Source organism: Rhamphochromis longiceps, linkage group LG8, assembly GCF_057381845.1.
Source record: "Rhamphochromis longiceps isolate RC_006_pf linkage group LG8, R_longiceps_female_GT1.1, whole genome shotgun sequence".
NCBI lineage: Eukaryota > Metazoa > Chordata > Actinopteri > Cichliformes > Cichlidae > Rhamphochromis > Rhamphochromis longiceps.
In genome coordinates this window covers 28,556,169-28,574,401 of record NC_140564.1, presented here as the reverse complement: position 1 = coordinate 28,574,401, position 18,233 = coordinate 28,556,169, and the positions used below count along the sequence as shown (strand labels likewise).

The following is an 18,233-nucleotide window of genomic DNA, read 5'->3' as shown; positions in this document are numbered from 1 at the left end:
CATGGCCAGGCTTGTGACAGAAAAAACACAGTTTGGGCCTAGGTCTTAACACCATAACTGCGTTTTCCTTCTTAGCTGGCCCACTCTCACCTGTCCAGGATGCGCTATAGTGCAGAGGGATATCCTGTCCTACAGCACTTGCTTTGTGAGTCAGCCTAAACTCATCTGCCAGGGTGGCAGCTTGCTGTAGACCCTTACTTTTCCTACCCTAGTCTTCAGTGGTGTACCAGGCTCGAGGCAACTTTAAACGCGAACTCGAGAGCAGGCAGCAGACCAGATATATAGTCTCCTACCAAACTCTGAAGCGTACCCCCACCCAGGATAGCCACCAAACACAATAAACTAAAACAATAAAGCAAAACAACAAACAAGTGCTTCGATGGAAGGGCAGCACAGCCACCCAGCTGAAACACACTTACTAAAGGGAGTTTGCGCAATTACAGTGAACACCATCACTCACCCACTTAAAAGCAAAACAAAAGACTGATATTCAGTCTCCACTAAAATGTCCAAAGATCCCGGACGTGCCACCACTTATGTTACGACCCGGCTCAAAAGCCGCAACATAAAAAAAAGGAGACGAACAACAGAGTGTGGGTGAGAAGAGGTTTCATCCTAAAATGGAAAACCAGGTTGGCTAAAATGGCTGGTGCCACCAAGGCAAAGACTAGTGCACTGCCGGAAAGCTTGCTTCAGGTATGCTTTTATCCACACCTGACTAGGTGTGGCCAATTAGCACCAGCTGAAAACACTGAGACGATTAGAAGCTGCAGAGGGACGTAACAGTACTTTACAAAGCAATGCCACACTTGGTATTTCTTTCTGAGAATGATCCTGCTAATGTGGCGAATTGGTCTGTGAACTAGTTCATTAAAATGACCTATTACTTTAGTAGTCACCTGAATATTAGGTTAACTGAATTAATAATGATGATGACGATGATTTATTATTATTATTAGTATTATTATTATTATTAAATAATAATAAAAATGTTTGAAGTCTAGATTATATTATCTAGCATCAGGGATATTGCACTGCTAAGAGACTCCCCATACAGTTTAATGGTTTGGTCAAATCTTTAAGTAAATAAGTGCAATTATAGTGGCAGGGATGAAGAGTGAACCCAGAATATAGTGCTTGACAAATTTATTAGATTAGACCACCTGTCATAAAAACACAAATATTTTATAAAACATTTAAAACTTGTTAAAGACTAAAAGCAATGTTGGCGAAAAATTAATTCATGTTTTTATAGCTACGTCTGAATTAAATTCAAAATCCTGCTCTTCACATACAAGGTCTTGAATAATCAGGCCCCAATTTATCTTAATGACCTTATGGTACCATATCACTTCATTAGAGCACTTCACTCTCACACAGAAAGCTTACTTGTTATTCCTAGAGTTTTTAAAAGTAGACTGGGAGGGAGAGCCTTCAGTTTTCAGGCCCTTTTCTATGGAACCAGCTTCCAGTTTGGATTCGGGAAATGGACACGCTACTTTTAAGATTAGGCTTAAAACTTTCCTTTTCGATAAAGCATATAGTTAGGGCTGGATCAGGTGACCCTGAATCCTCCCTTAGTTATGCTGTAATAGGCATAGGCTGCTGGGAGATTCCCATGATGCATTGAGTATTTCTTCTTCAGTCACCTTTCTCACTCACTATGTCTTAATGGACCTCTCTGCATTTAATCACTACTTGTTGTTAATCTCTGGTTCTCTTCCACAGCATTTCATTTGCCCTGTCTTCCTTCTCTCACCCCAACCAGTTGCGGAAGATGGCCGCCCCTCCGTGAGCAGAGTTCTCCTTAAAGTTTCTGCCTATTAAAAGGGAGTTTTTCCTTCCCACTGTCACCAAACTTGCTCCTAGGGGGTCATATGATTGTTGGGTTTTTTTTCTCTGTATGCATTATTGCAGGGATAGCTCAATAGGTAGAGTGGTGGCCCCATGATTGGAAGGTCGGGGGTTCGATTCCCCTGAACAGCTATCCTGAGGTACCCCTGAGCAAGGTACCGTCCTTACACACTGCTCCCCGGGCGCCTAATGACTGCTTCACTGAGTGAATGGGTTAAATGCAGAGAGGAATTTCCCCACAGGGATCAATAAAGTACACTTTCTTTAATATAATATAAAGCGCCTTCAGATGATTGTTGTGATTTGGTGCTGTATAAATAAAATTGAACTGACCTTGAAGTGACACACTGTACTTCTCTGAGAAGTCAGAAATGAATCAATCATAACAACTGAATTCTTTTAATACACATCTGTAAGTAACTGTAATTTGGCATCGTCATTTAAAAAATAATAATGTGCTTTACTGTTGTTTTTTTCTGTTTTTAATTCTGTTTTAGCATTAAAAATAAAATGATTTGCCAATTATCAATACTTTTAAATTAGGGCAGTTGTGACATAAACCTTGCATTGGGTAGTGGTCTAATACATTTGTTAAGCACTGCATATCTCCTGTTTAAATACATGAGTCTTGAAGCTGACCTGGAAGCCTGAGGCTCATACACTTGAGCAGCTATAGATTAACAGTTAACTCCATGAGGGATGTTGCAATGCCCATGTAGGCAATTACCGGCATGTTGCCATGGAGATGCTAAATGAGGTGTTTAAGGGGGCGGAGACACAGGCTTGATGATTCATGTTATCAATCTGGTTATTTTTCAATATTTCACATTGATGTAATCGTCCTAAAAACACATTAACATTGAGGGAGTACTCCGCAGAGAGATAATGGCTGGATATTTGCACTGTTATTGAGTCAAACTCTTCCAGCCTTGAATGACTGATGCGCCTCACATGCAGATAGAGGCTGCGCCACGAATAAATATAGCCTGTCCGCAGCGCAATAAGAAAATAAATAAATTGGGTGTAAGACAATAACGAGGAGGGGCTGGGCGTGTACGATCGTTCAAGAGTCCACATTCACATACAAAAAGAAGCAAACCAAAACTAAATGCACATTAATGCAATTCATATTCATGACAGTTGAAATGGGAGTTATTATGAACCCCTTTCAATCACATTTGCATTTACATTACAGGCCTGTAGTTCAGTTGTATACCCATAGAATAAATTGTGGCATAAATAAAATGTGGTGCAAACAACAGGACTTCAATAAAAGACTTAATGACAGTGAATGCTTCCTTTAAAAAAACCTGTGTAACTGTATCTAAACACTGCATCAAATCCACTATAAGATTATTGACAGCTAGCATTAAACTGCTATTTTACAGTGGACCTGCTATAAATTACAACAGGAGTTCTTTGCAATAAAAAAAATGTTACATTAGGGTGATGTAAGGAATACAAGCTTTAATACTGTTAGTTGTTTAGTTGCAATTATGCTGTTATTTTAGTGTTCTTACTATAATCACCACAAACACATTTGGCTATATTTCTTGCCACGTACCACAAAATCATTTTCTTGTCTTTCTTAAACTAAACTTTTAAATCAGCTTAGTAGCAATTCCATTATTCTCTGCATTGTTCCGAGGCAGGAATGCTGCTATTGTTGTAGTTTAACAACTGAATAACACTGGCAGATGAGATTAATTGTTATAAAAGTCACAGACATGGTGGCGCAATCCTTGCTAAACATAAATTCAAGTTTTCAGGAACACAAAGGCTTAAACCACATCACACATTCAAAACAACTTAACCATCACAGCATCTTTAAAGTAACGATTTAAAACAAAAAAGAAATTAGCATTTCCGTGAGACTTCATGCTCTGCAGAAATATAAGTTTTAGATTGTAGCTCGCAGTATTTAACCATATTTGTTAAAGTGTAAATTTTAAGTTTATCTGCTCATGTGTGTCTTGAATGCGAACCTATTACATTTAAAGCAACCGTCTGCAAGTGCATGTTTTACACATTCACCTAGAGACTCAAAAAATCTCTTCCAAAAACCTACTTTTGCTACAATGTGCATTCAGGAGTTCATTGGGGAGAGCTAGAATCACTCGACTGCCTGAAGTAAAAGCTTTATGGGCGAGGGGGAAAACCCTTTAGCTGGATTTACGCCTTGCCAGAGCCGACCCTGTTTTAAAGCTAGTTGGATACAAGAAAGAGGAGGGGGGAAAAAAAACCCATACGAGCAAAAACAGGGTGGTGAAAAAGAATATCCACTGCTGCTGGGCTGAGTGGAAAATAATATGATGTAATAAATGGGATGTCAGAAACAGACCTGCCCACGACAGCCGCTGAGTCTGTGCATATATATGCGCAGTGTACGTGTGTTTAGGTCTCTCCATTAGTGCTTGTGTAACACTTGGTGGGGCTAAAAAAAAAAAAAAAGCACAGGCCTATCAATGAGGCAATAGTGGGGCGAACCCTTCACAATATAGGCCTAATCACGCTGTTGTCTCAGAAGAGCCCTAAATCAATAGCTGTGGTGAATCCCGAACAAGAAAATCAATGCAGTTGTGTCTCAATGAGAAGCTTGTTCAAGATTTTGAAGCAGCCACATATGGGCTCCTTTGAGTGAACTAAATCTCAGCTGGGTGCGAAACATATGTAAAATTACAGCATGGCGACACACATTCTCACCATATAAACGTGTGGCTCCAGCAAGAGGATTTAAAGTGGCACAGCGACATTTCATCGTGAGTGCAGATTTATTTTGTTCCTCCTGTTTATTGTGATAAGGAGTTGTTATTTATAACTCAAGTATGCGGGCCGAGCCAGACGGAGTCAGTGTGAAGAAAAGCATGTGTAGGGTAACATGGAAACCGGCAGTGCCCCTGAACTCTCATTTGTGTTAATCAAACTTCTCTAAATTGTTTGTATAATGAAATTATGACTGTCAGGGAGGCCTGGGGGACATCAATTAAGCAGATAAGCAAAATGAAAATAAATCACTTTTTTATCAAATGTGCAGCCGCCTGCTTGTGTGTCCGGTAAACACAGGAAAAACGGGAAGTGATTTTGTTCTGCGATTTGAGGGTCCATAAATCCCAGTGACAAGCAGTGTTGCCTCTTTGTTTATAGAGCTCAGGGAAATAGCGGACGGACATGAAAATGCATGACTTCCTTTTCAGAAGAAAATACAAATGGAGTTGGATAGGAGTTATGTGTTTTTGTTTTCTTTTTGTGACAGCGGGTATTAATTTTTGCCCCTGATTTACTTTATTCGTCTTGTTTTAATCAGCAAAAATTAATTGGTGAGCTTTGCATACTTTTGCTTTATTCTCATTAAAGGTCCAGCTGTCACCAACTCTGCTTTTTACATGACAGGGACATTGCACTATGCATTATGGGAAATCTATGGTAGAATTCCATAACAGCAAAGATAGTGATTGTCACACTACTAGCTCTTAGGAGTCTTATTATTATTATTATTATCATTATTATCATCATTAATGAATAATCTATAAACTCAAGATTATATTATCTATCTATAAGAATAAAAGAGACCTACATTTTTTTAAAGGTTTTACTTATACATAATAAAGTAAGGCTCACTTACTTACTTGATGCACTACTATATACTATACTATACTTTACCACACAGTAGAACTGTTTTCACTTGCAGTCAGTATGGGACATTGGTAAAACGTCCATGTAATGTTGGACTGTGCTGATGTGAGAGTAGCGCAGGCATTTGCTACTAGTGTGTGTGCATCGTGCATGCTACATTCATGCACATTCTACCCAGGCAGCTCCCTTGCCTAAATTTCCTGTAGTGCGAATGCCTCTGAAGTGAACCCCTGCTGCATGCTACATGTGAGAAAGCAAAGATATTCTGAACTGATCCTCTTGTGTGAACAGTTGAAAGTCTGTGCAAAAAAAACATCATGTTAACTTTACATTCTGTGCTAATGATGCACACAGTTTAGTCAGACGTATCGATTGTCTATAAATTTTTATCAGTTACGTGTATATTGTAATAACACTTTAATGAATTGTAATATGTTTATTCATCCTACATTTCCAATATCTTTCCTTTTTTATTTGTGAATTTAGCACAGTAATACCACTACAAATAAGTCTTTACCAAGGCTTAGAACGCCTTAAAAGGAAGCATTAAAAGGGTGTTTCTTTATTTGATTGGCCCAACAAAACAAAAGTTACACTACTTTGGGATTACTGAGTATGTGCAGAGTGTGACGTGTAATAAGAAGAGGTGAAGAAAGTAATACAGCATAAATACAAATACACTACAGTATGTCAGCTGGGTAGGAGGAACTGTGGAATGTGTGACTGCCATTTGGGAGAGCCACAATAGGGGAGACAGTGAAGTTAATGGATGTGATCACAGGTTCCTGGTGAATAATGCAGACTTGCTAATTGGCTGGATTAATAATTGATGGTAGCCTGTTTGAGGAGCAGCAGTACGAACTGCAGTGGATATAGAACAGCTACCATCTTATTAGAGAAGACACTGCATGGTATATCTTGTACATCTGTCTATGTTGGTGGCTTGCTCCGCCTATTGATGATACGACTGTATGGTAGGATGTGTCTATGTGAGACGAAGATGTCAGGATAAACAATCACCCTGACAACATAATGATATAATGAGCCCCAGCCCAACCACATGTTTGACGGTTAAAATGACTTGGGCTCATGACAAGTCCCACAGGCTCTACAATGTTGTTACACCCTTAGTCCAAACTGACCGTGGTTGACCCAGCTCTAGCCAGCTGCGTAAATAAAAATGACTGCAATAACGCAGAAATGAAACATAAGCTATTGATTTAACACGGTCAGTTTTTACAAATGCTTAGCATTGTATCTGGAGCTCGGTGACCCCCTCGCTTCGAATTAAGTGACGAGGACTAATGCTCTTCAGAGGCGTACTGAACAAAAGAAATAGGTCTGGCAAAGGAATGGGACATAGGAGGGTAAGAAAAATAGATTTTACTGTTAACTTGATTTATCTTGCTGTTCGCGAGCTATCCAGTTTCCAGAGAATGCATAAAACCAGCCCATAAAGAAGTCTTGTCTTTCTGTCTTTATGGATCAACACCTTCAAAGTACTGCTCTGCTCCTACAGGAAATAATAGGGTCAATATCTCAGGGTGCATCTCAAAAGATTTCTGACAATCCAAAAACCTTTGGTGTAGAGCTCAATAGGGGGTAGTCACAAGAGAAAAGAAAAACAATACACTGATTTGATCACAAAAGAATATAAAACACTACACTTTTTGTTTATCTGATGACGAGCAGAAAGGCACAACATGAAGCCGAGGATTTGAAAATGGGGCCTTCTGCTGTGGTTTGTCGGTGTTTCAGCAGAGAAAATCAATACGGCTGTCACGCTTGTCTGTTAAGTTGTGTGTTAGCCAAAACAGGAAGACGCAGGTAACCTGGCTCTGTGGAAAAGTCACTTCATTAAATCTCAATACATGTATTTAATGGATATAAGACATTAGGAGAAAAAAAATGCTTTTAATTGAAATAGCCAGAACTTAAAACACTGATGTCCTCAAGGAACTTCACAATATTACAGAAGCACCTCAACTGCCTAATTTCGATGTGGAGCAGAAGTTTAAATGTGTGATGATTAATCTCTGGATGTCTTTTACAGTGTCTTTTGCCCTGTCTTCCTCCCATCAGTCCCAACAGGGCGGCAGATGGCTGCCCCTCCCTGAGCCTGGTTCTGCCAGAGGTTTCTTCCTGTTGAAAGGGAGTTGTTCTTTCCCACTGTCGCCAAGTGCTTGCTTGCTCATAGGGGGTCATTTAATTGTTGGGGTTTATTATTATTGGTTACTTACCTTACAATATAAAGCAGCTTGAGGTGACAAATGCTGTACTTTATCTCACAACAGCAGAAATACAACAGTGATTTGCATTTCCGTATAAATAAAACTGAGTTGAATTGAAACTGAATTGACAGCTTCTCAAAAGGACATTTTCTTTATAGGTAACTGATGTAATGTAAAGCTTCTACTAAAATTTGAATCCTCATTTTCCCTGCCACGTTTCATCTCTTACTTATTGTCCACAACTAGGGCTGCCACGATTAGTCGACTAGTCACGATTACGTCAACTATTCGTCGACGACTAATTTAATAGTCGACGCGTCATTTGAAGCTTTGTTAGATCCCAAAAGACGCAGGAATAAGTAGTAGGATTTAAGAGTGTAATAATGGACTGAAACAGGAGATGGCAGCACTGCATGTACAAGGATGCCAGCTGCCGTTAAACCCCGAAGAAGAAGAAGCTTTGTCCCAGAATTCATAGCGCGGCCCAGCTCAGTTTCCAACAATGGCGGCAGCTAGTTAGTGTTAATATTACTCTTATCATTCTTTCTGGGTCACAAAATAAATGTTTAACATATTTTCAGGCGAGAATGTAGCTGTGTAAACCTCAAATATCTGCTCAGTTTATCAAGACACCACATATTTTCAAAAGCGCTCCGACGTTTTCAGAGACGTCTATTACCCACTAGCTCAATAGTTAGCCGGGGAAAAGGCTCACTAGAGCCGGTGAGAACACCGGACTCCCGGCAAATCGTTTTCAAACCCACTGCAGTCTTTCGCTACTCAGGTTAAACATATATAAGTCACTTAGATAACTTCTAAATGTTATTATTTGGCTTTTTTTTTAGTATTTTATTTGTTCCTGAGTGAATCGGTTTGGCTGAGATTAAAGTTATAGTTTTTACACAGCTGAATAAACGTCAAGCAGACAACTTATTATCAGAAGTGTGAGATGCTCGAGAATATACTCCGGTGTCCTGTTATATTTAAGATAGCAAGGAGCAGACAGCTGAGTTTATTAAACTCCACTCCATTTTTTTTTTTAAAGCTCTTTTTTAAAGCAATGGGAGCAATGGGAATGTTCCTTCCTACTTCTATTAGCTAAACATGTTTCTTTGACAGCAATCTTCCTCCTGTCTAATGTACAGTCAGACCTAGTTACAGTAGCAATTACTAGTGTTCAGGTTAAGATTAATTGAATTACTGTGTGGCTTCTCTGCACTCCCCTGTGGGCACATCAATCACGGGCTCTGCGCTACACAGACCCTTTATCACCCTCTTCCATCTTTATGTAAAAAGACGCAGGTTGTGCTGTTGCACTCCATCTATCAATAAACGGGTCTTGGCTGGCAAACTCATTTTCTAACACATTCCTCTCCTTAATCAAGCTGCCAGACATCGGGCCGATAGTTAGCAAAAGCCTGTGTGCCATCTTTTCTCTAAATGAGCAAATTTAAAAACGGTATACCTGTGATTATAATGACTCTTGTTTGACTTGAGAGTTGAAGCCTAGGCTCTGTATGAGGTCATAGAACATTTGTGATACATTTTATTCGATGATTTGTAAAGACAAATCCCGCTGCATTATATAATGAATGGCTCTTTTGTGACATGCAACCTTTTAAAATTGAAATACAAAAGACTTCACGTAAAGCGTTTGTTTGAACAGCTGCTTCTGTCTGAATAAGGAAGCTCTCAAGTCAGATTATATGCCAGGCTGCCATTCTCTCTCCATTCAGCACCTCCATTATTAGCTATTTTAAAAATTGTGCAGGATTTCTGGTCCTGGTCTATAGTACTGCCAAACCCTAATCTTCTGCATGTTTTATTTCACTCATCACTACCATACACTTCTTTGTTCAATATCTAGCAGGAATATACCAAATACACTGGATACAGAAGTGCTGAAAGCCTGAAAATAACATCTGAAGTAAATGATGTGTTGGCCTCTTAACTATGCCAAAAAAATGCCAATCCCTCATTTTAGACGGCTCAAACACCCAGACAAGCACACATGTGCGCATTAAGTATACTGACAGTGTAATTCAATGTTCTGCATGGAGGCAGAGGTTGGGCAGTCAAACTAAAGTTGTGCCGGAGGTGCCGTCTGGCATTGCCCCTGCATGTCTGCAAGGCAAACTCTGCCAAAGCGAGTGGCACTGGCCAAGCCCCCGATGGAGAGGGGGAAAAGGTTGTTTGGTGCCATCCTATCACCACACAAGCAGCTGCAGATAGCACACATGGCAAGTGTGACAAAGTCAATGCCTTTAAGCACAGAGGCAGAAAGGGAAACGATTCCAAGTGAGCCAGCAAGCTTAAAATAAGACACTTGAAAATACAAAAAGGCTTTCCTGCTAAGCGAACACAAGCAAAAGGGTGGAAAGATGAACATCCAACGTCCTTGAATGCAAGCACTATAAACACTTAGAATTTGTAGGGATTTCTTTTAATTTACATGGACTTCAAATACCAGTCTGAGATTTTTGCCAGAAAATGGCAGAAAAAACGCTACAGTTGGACGTAAAATGGAGGACCCAGGAGGAGAGGGCTTCCTTCTTTTTATTGGTTCCCAGGCTTTCCATAGCGGTGGTTCCCCCTCTCTTTCTGTCTGTCTGTCTTGTTCTCTCTAGCGGACAATATAGAAGGCTCCCTGTCCTGTGATAAATCTGTAGCCTGCGAGATGGGAAAGAGAGATCCATCACAGAGGTGTTGGTTTACCCTGCCAATCCGCACTACTGAGGGCTGTAACACGTACATGCTCAATCCATGCATCATTTCCCAAGCCCTTCTGTGCCCAAATAACACGGTTTTGGCTGCACGTTTCTAAAATCCTAAAGCACTCTGGCAAATCCTCTAAAAATCTTAATATGCATGAATTCTGGAGGTTGTTTTGTGGTTTGTTTACCTCGTTTCTATGAAGAGAGCTGACGGTCTAGTCTAAAACCCCTTGACTCTTCAGCGCCAAATGATAGGGTTACAGTCTTTCTTTGTTCAAGGAAGGATAACTCTTAACTTCCATCAACCTTGAAGTGCCATGAAGAAGGAAAAAGAAAAAAACACAAATGTAGTACAGAAAGAAAATTGCAAACATGACTTTTTTCCCCATCCTTTCAGTCATACTGCTCAGCAGAGTGCCTGGAGGCAAAACTGCTGCGATGTTAGAAAACATTACCTGGCAGGTTTCCATGGAGTTGAAGGAAAATAAACATCACTGACATTCATGGGCATTGCTGTTAAAGCATTAAACCGGCAAAGGGCTTCAGGTATATTAGCTGAAAATAGAACAGCGGCCTTCAGAGTTAAAACAAAATGCTTTGAAAAGGTCAACCATCTCAACTGTACAATACAGCGATAGAAGTGATTACAGAGCTTCACAGGTTTACAGTGCAACGTATATTAGTACAGTCAAGCACGATAAAAAAAAAAACGACACAAGTATTCCTTTTGAAATCTGAATCCCAGAATAATTGTCTAATGTACGGTTGAATACCTCGTAAAAAGGCCAACAGCTGCTAAGCTGAACAGGCCTGAGATACAACAGGGTCAAACAGGTTGCTGACTTGTGTACACATAAACCCAAATGTGAATAAACAACAGAATCCTAGAAACAATGTAATCTGACTCCAGTGTTACATTACCATCTGTTGGCTTTATGAACTCTGAGGGTGGCACATTCTGAGGCTGACCTTCCTGACTGCGATCAATCACCCTCCCTTTCCGCACATGCTCATTAAAGCTCTAAGAGGTCTGTGACACCTGAAATATTTAAAACAAAGAAACTTCCAAGCTTCCTTCATCTTTGCTAGCTTTCAAGAAGACGGCAAACGCAACTTATTTTAGGTGCGTCAGGTGAATACATCAGGTGCGAGTGCCTAGTGGAGCTCCAGGTGGTGTCTGCTGAGCACCCTGCACCTGCTGCCTGTCCTCACCCACCCATTGGAGGGCAGATTCCCAGGATGCCACAGGGCAGCTGCTGACAGGCACTACTTTGGATATTTCCCTTGCTTCTATCTACCTCCCCTTCACGGGGCCCCATAGGGTCAGCTGCTAAGGCCAAGTAAAGATGTTAGAGGGGGTGGCGGAGGTCAAGAAGTTGGCGAGAGGGGGATGAGGGGGGGACTGTCAATGTGCGCTGCATGCCTTCGGGAGGAGGTGACCGTCCCAGTTTTACAATTATACCACACGATAATCACTTTCACAATCCAAAGGCAGCTCAGAGCTCATACTCAGGTCTCTGGTGATCATGTTACGTCCACTATGTGGGAGTGTGTGCCCTCTACAACCTCAGCCATGACCCCTCCACCTCTGTGCGTCCCCTCCACTCCACCTGCCTCTGGCAAACCTGCCTTTATGTTGCAAATGTACTTCTGCTCTAGGAAAAACAAACCCTTAAAACACGCTTTTGTGAAGATTTATGCTGAAATTACAATCATTCAGTCCTTAAAATATAATATAAAATAATAAAAATAATATAAAATAAAATATTTAAATTTAAACTCACAAGCTAAACCAACTGTAAAGCAGTTTTATGTATAATTTTTCTATGTTGGGCAGGAAAAAAACGTTCCCTACCAAACTAAGTTCCACTCTTACGTCTAATTATGTCTAATTATGACGAAAAATGTCTAACCACATCAGAAAATCAGTAATTTCCACAGCCCTTTAACAAGGTAACTTATAACTGCTTAGTATTTTCCAATGTGGCGTCAAAACAAGATAAATCAAACAGGAATTCCATTTGAGGAAATGGTTGAAATCTGTTTTTAAAATCTTCACAGTGCCTTGGAGAATAGATACAACAAATTGCTCCTTTCAAAGCATCTATAAAGAGACCATATTGATATATTTTTAAATGTCGCACACAGAGACTAATAAGGCCAGACAAACGGTCTAGGACATTTCAAATCCGATCATATTGCAAAATTCCAGATAGGCAAGTGACGTAGAATCGGTATACACAGAGGTGCAAAGCTAGTGGGTGGCATGAACCGAATTGTTTTCAAGTGAGCAGATTTATTTACGACTTGGACGAACATGTCATTCCTGACCGGGATACACTTAAAAGTATTTAAAGTTGCACATAAATATAAATGTATACACGCTCTCACACATGTTTTTCCTCATCTTCCAGCTGATCCAGGCACAAAACAAAATGTTTGCAAGTTTTATGTTTTGGTTTTTTTTTTATCCAATTTCCATTTTTTATACTTGCTAAATTGTATGAATTTGTGACAGGCTAAAGATGCTGACAGACAGTTTTTTTTTTATTATTAACAGCTAACCTCTCCCTTTTTGAGCCGTGTCATTCTTTCCACTAGTTCCCCCAAGCTGCTTCACTCTCAGAGGGAAAGAGGGAATATCAGGCAGCAGCAAACAGGACTGTAGTTTAAACTCTGCCACACAACTCACTGAAACCCATTGTAAACACACTGGAAAGAACAAAGTTGGAAGTTGGCCTCATTTCAATTCCTGGGAATTTACTAGCTTTTCACCATCAGACTTCACTTTTTAAATTTTATTTTAACAAATGGAGTTTCAAGATGAGTAACCTAATACAGAAAATTGTAATCAATTTTAAAAACTAATAAAGTCCATTGCATTCAGGGGATTAAAATGTAGAAAGGACGCATGTTATCACGACACACATTTACATCTGGACCTTTAAGTGTATTCAAAACAGAACGAGAATATTTTACTTGTTCCATGTTCATTCCCGTCTCTACTGTGACCGCCGTACGGCAAAGAAACACATATCAGGCTACAAAACACGGCTCGTTTCTAACAGAAGTCCCCGCTGGGTCACTGCTTTTATGATTAAAACCTGTTTTATAGCCATTACAGAACTTCCTTTCAAATATGGCCAGTTTTATGAACGGGGAAACCCCCTAATTTAATGTGTTTCTTTTTAGCTTTGCTTTTTTTTTTTAAATCCGAGCATAATGTTTTCATTTGCTTTCTCGTGGCTTTAAGTATTACACGTATGAGAAAAATCATAGACGGAGACTTCAAAAATTTGCTGATACATAAGCTGCCAGTTTTTGGCCCTGTGTGTCCGTGTTAGTGCTTTAAAGACGAAATCCTGCATTTCTCCACTGAATACCTTTGTAATATGAATATATGTGCAGCAGAGCTGGCGGCACATTGCCCTTGTGTTTACCCATGCCCTTGTGGTCACACATGTTTGTAGGAAGGGTAATTAACCCATTAAGGGATCAGGTGAAGCCTAATCCAACCGGTCTGTGGACATCAAACAAAAAACTGCAATGGCAGGGTCTAGACAGGTGAAAGCTTGGGTGTTCAGTAACCTAAGTAGGGCAAAAACATAATAGTGACTACTCTGTAGCGCGGACCTCTGCTTTACTTCAGAGTACTTGTGCTTGACCTCCTTGTTCACTCTGAGTGTCCATTTCCACAACAAAAGCCTAATAGGTTGTGTGTGGTTATTCAGAGTAATGTGTAGTGAAATGTAACACTGACTGGCTGTGCAATTGGGCTGGGTGTTAGTTTCTTGTACAACAAAAGACCCAAATCTACCACGAGGACACAGCTGAGACATCTGAAATGCTCCTGTGGACGAGCGGTGCATGAAAAACCAGATATTTTATTTATTAAAAAAGCTAAAGAAAATATGTTTTTGCTTTAAATCTATTATTAAAATCTATTCCATTTCATTTTAACTGAGGTAAGGTCAACAAGTTGGATATGCTAGCTGGGAACACCCAAAAACACCCAACCAGAATCTAAACAAGTGGAGATGGTGAGTCATAATTTTGCAAAAATACTCAGTTTTTTGGAAATGCGGTGAAGTTACAAGTTTAACCCCCCCCCCCCATGTTTCATGCTCGTACAGCTGTGGTGTCAATACTAAAACTTTTATCTTTCCTGGTAGACAGATTTTTGCATCATATCTTTTGGTGCGGAACCAACTTTTTAGGGCAGTAGAAGGAAATTCCAAGAACAAGCCAGACAAGTATAATTCTGGGAAAGCTGGAAAAGGATGCCAGAGATGTTGCCATGTCACATTAAGAGCTTAGAGGTGTTAAAATACGTTCCACGCATTCCCTTAGGAGACAGAGACGAGGGATTCACACTGAAGACACATGGCGTCCTTGACAATAAACAAAGTCTTCTAAAATGGAAGCCCCAGTGTTTTAAGTATTCACTGTTGCTAATGAAAAGAATCACATAATTCAAGAAATTGGACACAGTGATTAGTCACACAAATCAAGTCCTGTTTTCTACAAACACCAACAGTTTTTGGGGTGTGTGTGTGTGTGTGTGTGGGGGGGGGGGGTTGTCCACCAAGCAGTGTAGTCCTGGCACAAAGATTTCAGCCTATCGCATGTCAGACATGTTTTAAACATTCCCACAGCGTTGAAATCTTATAACCATTAGTAAAATGACAGTAGCTCCGAGGCACAGAGGCTGCACCGATTTTCAAGAGGGGATGGCAGACTTTAGCAATCAAATCGATTCCCCTGTTTCAACAAGTGCTTCCGAAGTGCACAAAAACACCTTCAGATGACCTCGGGCCAGCAACTTCAAATGGATTCAGCTCAATCAAACGCTTCCAAAAACCCACAAAACAGGAAGATTCTCAGACTGTAGAGGAGAGCTGACAAGATGAACTCCCGTAAAGTGGGCCATGCTGTTGTAACAGTTATTTATGCCTCTTTCATTTCAAGGGTCTTTCTGTTTTAAATGGGCAGCATTAAGGCGAACCGGCACTAAGGTCTGTCCTTGGAGGCACGGTCCAAATTCCAGAGAATCTTGGCAACTCCTCGGGATAGATGGGACCCTTATGGATATAAAACCTCACAATGGATGAATAGGTAAACAGAAGGGTGTGAAAGAGTGATGGCAAAAAGAGAATGTTCACTCTCAGAGAGGCACAAAGAGGGAGGTGTGTGAGTGGGAGATGGGAGAAAGCCAGAGTGTTTGGGGGAGGAAGGGTGGGAGGGTGAAAAGGAGAAGGGTCTGGAGGGAGTTGTTGGTGAGAGTTAAAGTTTTGTCTCCAGGCTTTTAGAGGGTGCTGCGTGTAGTGCTAACTCAATCAAAAGGTGAATTATACCTCCTGAGACACTCAGGTAACCTTTCATTATGGCCCTAATCCTTCTTAATAACAGAGCCGCAATGTCGGCAATGCCCCATTACACAGAGAACCACTGAGAGGAAGAGCCATTATTCCCCACAGGCCTGTGGAAATGTGAACACAAAACACTCACTCACACACACTCGCACTGACAGATGAAATCAATCACAAATTTGACTTGAGTGAGAAAAACGCATCGCACTCCGTCACTGGGAAATTGAGACATTGAAGGAGGGTAGTGTGTTTATGCGGGATCGGTGTTTAGACTTCCACTTTTGCCAGACAAGATTTAAAGTGATCAGAATTAACACTCAAGTAATGCTGCGTGTTGAGAAAAAGAAAGAAAACGTCGGCAAGGCAAGGAAGTTGTGGGTTTTTATTTGTTTATTTTTTGTCTTTGTTTTTTTTTAACATTCAAAGTTATTTATTTTTTATTACACACACGGACAAACTTTGTCCTGATGCCACAAAAACACAGTCAAAAACCTTCACTGCTGTAATTTTTCTTCAGTAAATTGTTTTTGTTTCAGCTTTTGTTGATGAAGAGTTTTTCACTTTCTCTGGGTTTTTATAAAAGCACATGAGACTGACAATCTTGGATAAAGCCTCATGTCTGAGTTTTTTGTTTTTTAAATCCCCTTGATAAATAATTAACTTTAAGGTCTTCGCTGAACTTACCACATACATTAAAGTATTCACTACTAAATTATTAAAGGTGAAAGAAATTGATTTTAAGCGCTAAGAGAAAATTACTCCTCAACACTCTGATTTTTTTTAAATACTTTGATTTACCCTTGTCTTATTTCCCAGCCTAATGAAGCCTTAAACTCTGACTCCACTATGGCTCGAACCAAAGCAACTTAAAAGGCAGTCAACCCCAAAATGTGAAACAAAATGAGCAGCCCGATAACATCTAATGAAAACAGGCCTAATGTAGCTTTCATAAATCAACAGACTGTCCTCAGTGCTTATTCCAGCTGCAATTAGGCTACCTCTATAAAAGCTGAGATGTTAAATAAAGATTTCTGGGTTATGAGGAACAGCCTTTATCAGTGATGTGGTTGTGGGGGGAAATAAAATGCTGGAAAAACACAATCTATCATCGTGGCAATTTAATGACCGAAAACATTGCACAGATTTCAATGAGACTGATAATAAAGTTGGGGAATGTTCAGGCGTAATATTAACTGAAGTGTTTAAATTGTGTGTGTGAGTGTGTGTTTTCTCTCTCTCTTTATAAAAAAAATTTACTTTATTAAATATTCACCTGTACCACTCCAGCCCGTTGTGGTAGTTTCGGTCGAAGAAGTGCGGCTCGGCTCCCACGGCTCTGATGTCAGGATGAACCCGAAGAAACTCAAGCAGAGCCCTGGTCCCTCCTTTCTTTACCCCGATGATGAGAGCCTGAGGTAGCTTCTTGCTCCCCTCCCCGAGCGGACTGACTTTACCTGCGAACCTGGGCGACACTCTCCTGGAAACTACTAAATCCGGAGGTGGCAGCACGAGAGCCTCTTCGGGCAGCTCCGAATCCTGCGTCGCGCGCTCATCCGCGAGGACCTGTGAGGTGCGCGCGGCGGTCCCGTAGCGGTTCAACTCCGATCCGCCAGTCCATTCATATACCAGTCTCTTGGTCCTCAGCGAACGCAGGTCCTCGAAAAGACCAGCAGTCCGACTAGAGGAGCCTCTGGGCGGTGAGTTGCCGGTGGTGGTGGTGCAGCTTTCGGTGAGGAGGTGCAGGAGGAAAAAAGAGGCGAGGAGGGAGCACAGCATGACCACCGCTTTCCTGAAGATGCCTCGGGACGGGGGGTCCAGTTTAGTGATGCGGCTAAAAGCCATACCGGTCCCTTGGTGGTCGGTGCAGGAGCCACAGCCATGCTAGGCGCACATCACTGAGTCTTCTTGCCATGAAGGAACTAAAGTGTCTACATCCACAGTAAGCTGTGGATAACACCTCAATCTCCTCCAAAAGTGCCAAATGATGGATGCCTGCTGTGAACAGGTGTTAAGAACTTGCCCCAATAACTGTTCCACAGTATCCCCTGAAAGGTGAGCGTACAGCGAATCATACACACAGGTAATAAAGTCTGTGCTATCCTTGCTCTGTAAAGGATGCTACCACATCTCTCCCTGACATACCAGCAGCACGTGTATAGAGTTGTAAACTTGTCTCGCACGTCAAGTTTCTTGAGAGGCACCTCTCTGGCCAATAATATCAAGAGAGAAGCAGATAGGAGCCAATGATATTCCAGGTGGGGGCGGGGACACTGTTGCGCAGCCACTCTGCGAAATTAGATGGCATCTGCATGTGCAAATTAAAGTTAAAATTATCCGACAGGGGGAATGCTACACACTAAAATACAAGGTAGAAAAAAGTACAAAGAGATTCGCGAAAGGACCTTAAGGAGGTTAGGCTTAAATAAGCCTAA

At 40.9% G+C, this 18,233-nt stretch overlaps 1 protein-coding gene across 1 annotated transcript in view; it reads right to left on the bottom strand.

The window, feature by feature from the left end:
• Nucleotides 1-17,944, bottom strand: part of LOC146663932 (heparan sulfate glucosamine 3-O-sulfotransferase 3A1-like) — a 41,303-nt gene extending 23,359 nt beyond the window's left edge. Inside the window, exon 1 of the mRNA XM_085416892.1 lies at nucleotides 17,075-17,944. Within this exon, the coding sequence (XP_085273018.1) occupies nucleotides 17,075-17,643 (569 nt within the window). The 5' untranslated portion in view covers nucleotides 17,644-17,944. The remainder of the gene's footprint in view (nucleotides 1-17,074) is intronic.
• Nucleotides 17,945-18,233: the final 289 nt, after the last annotated feature.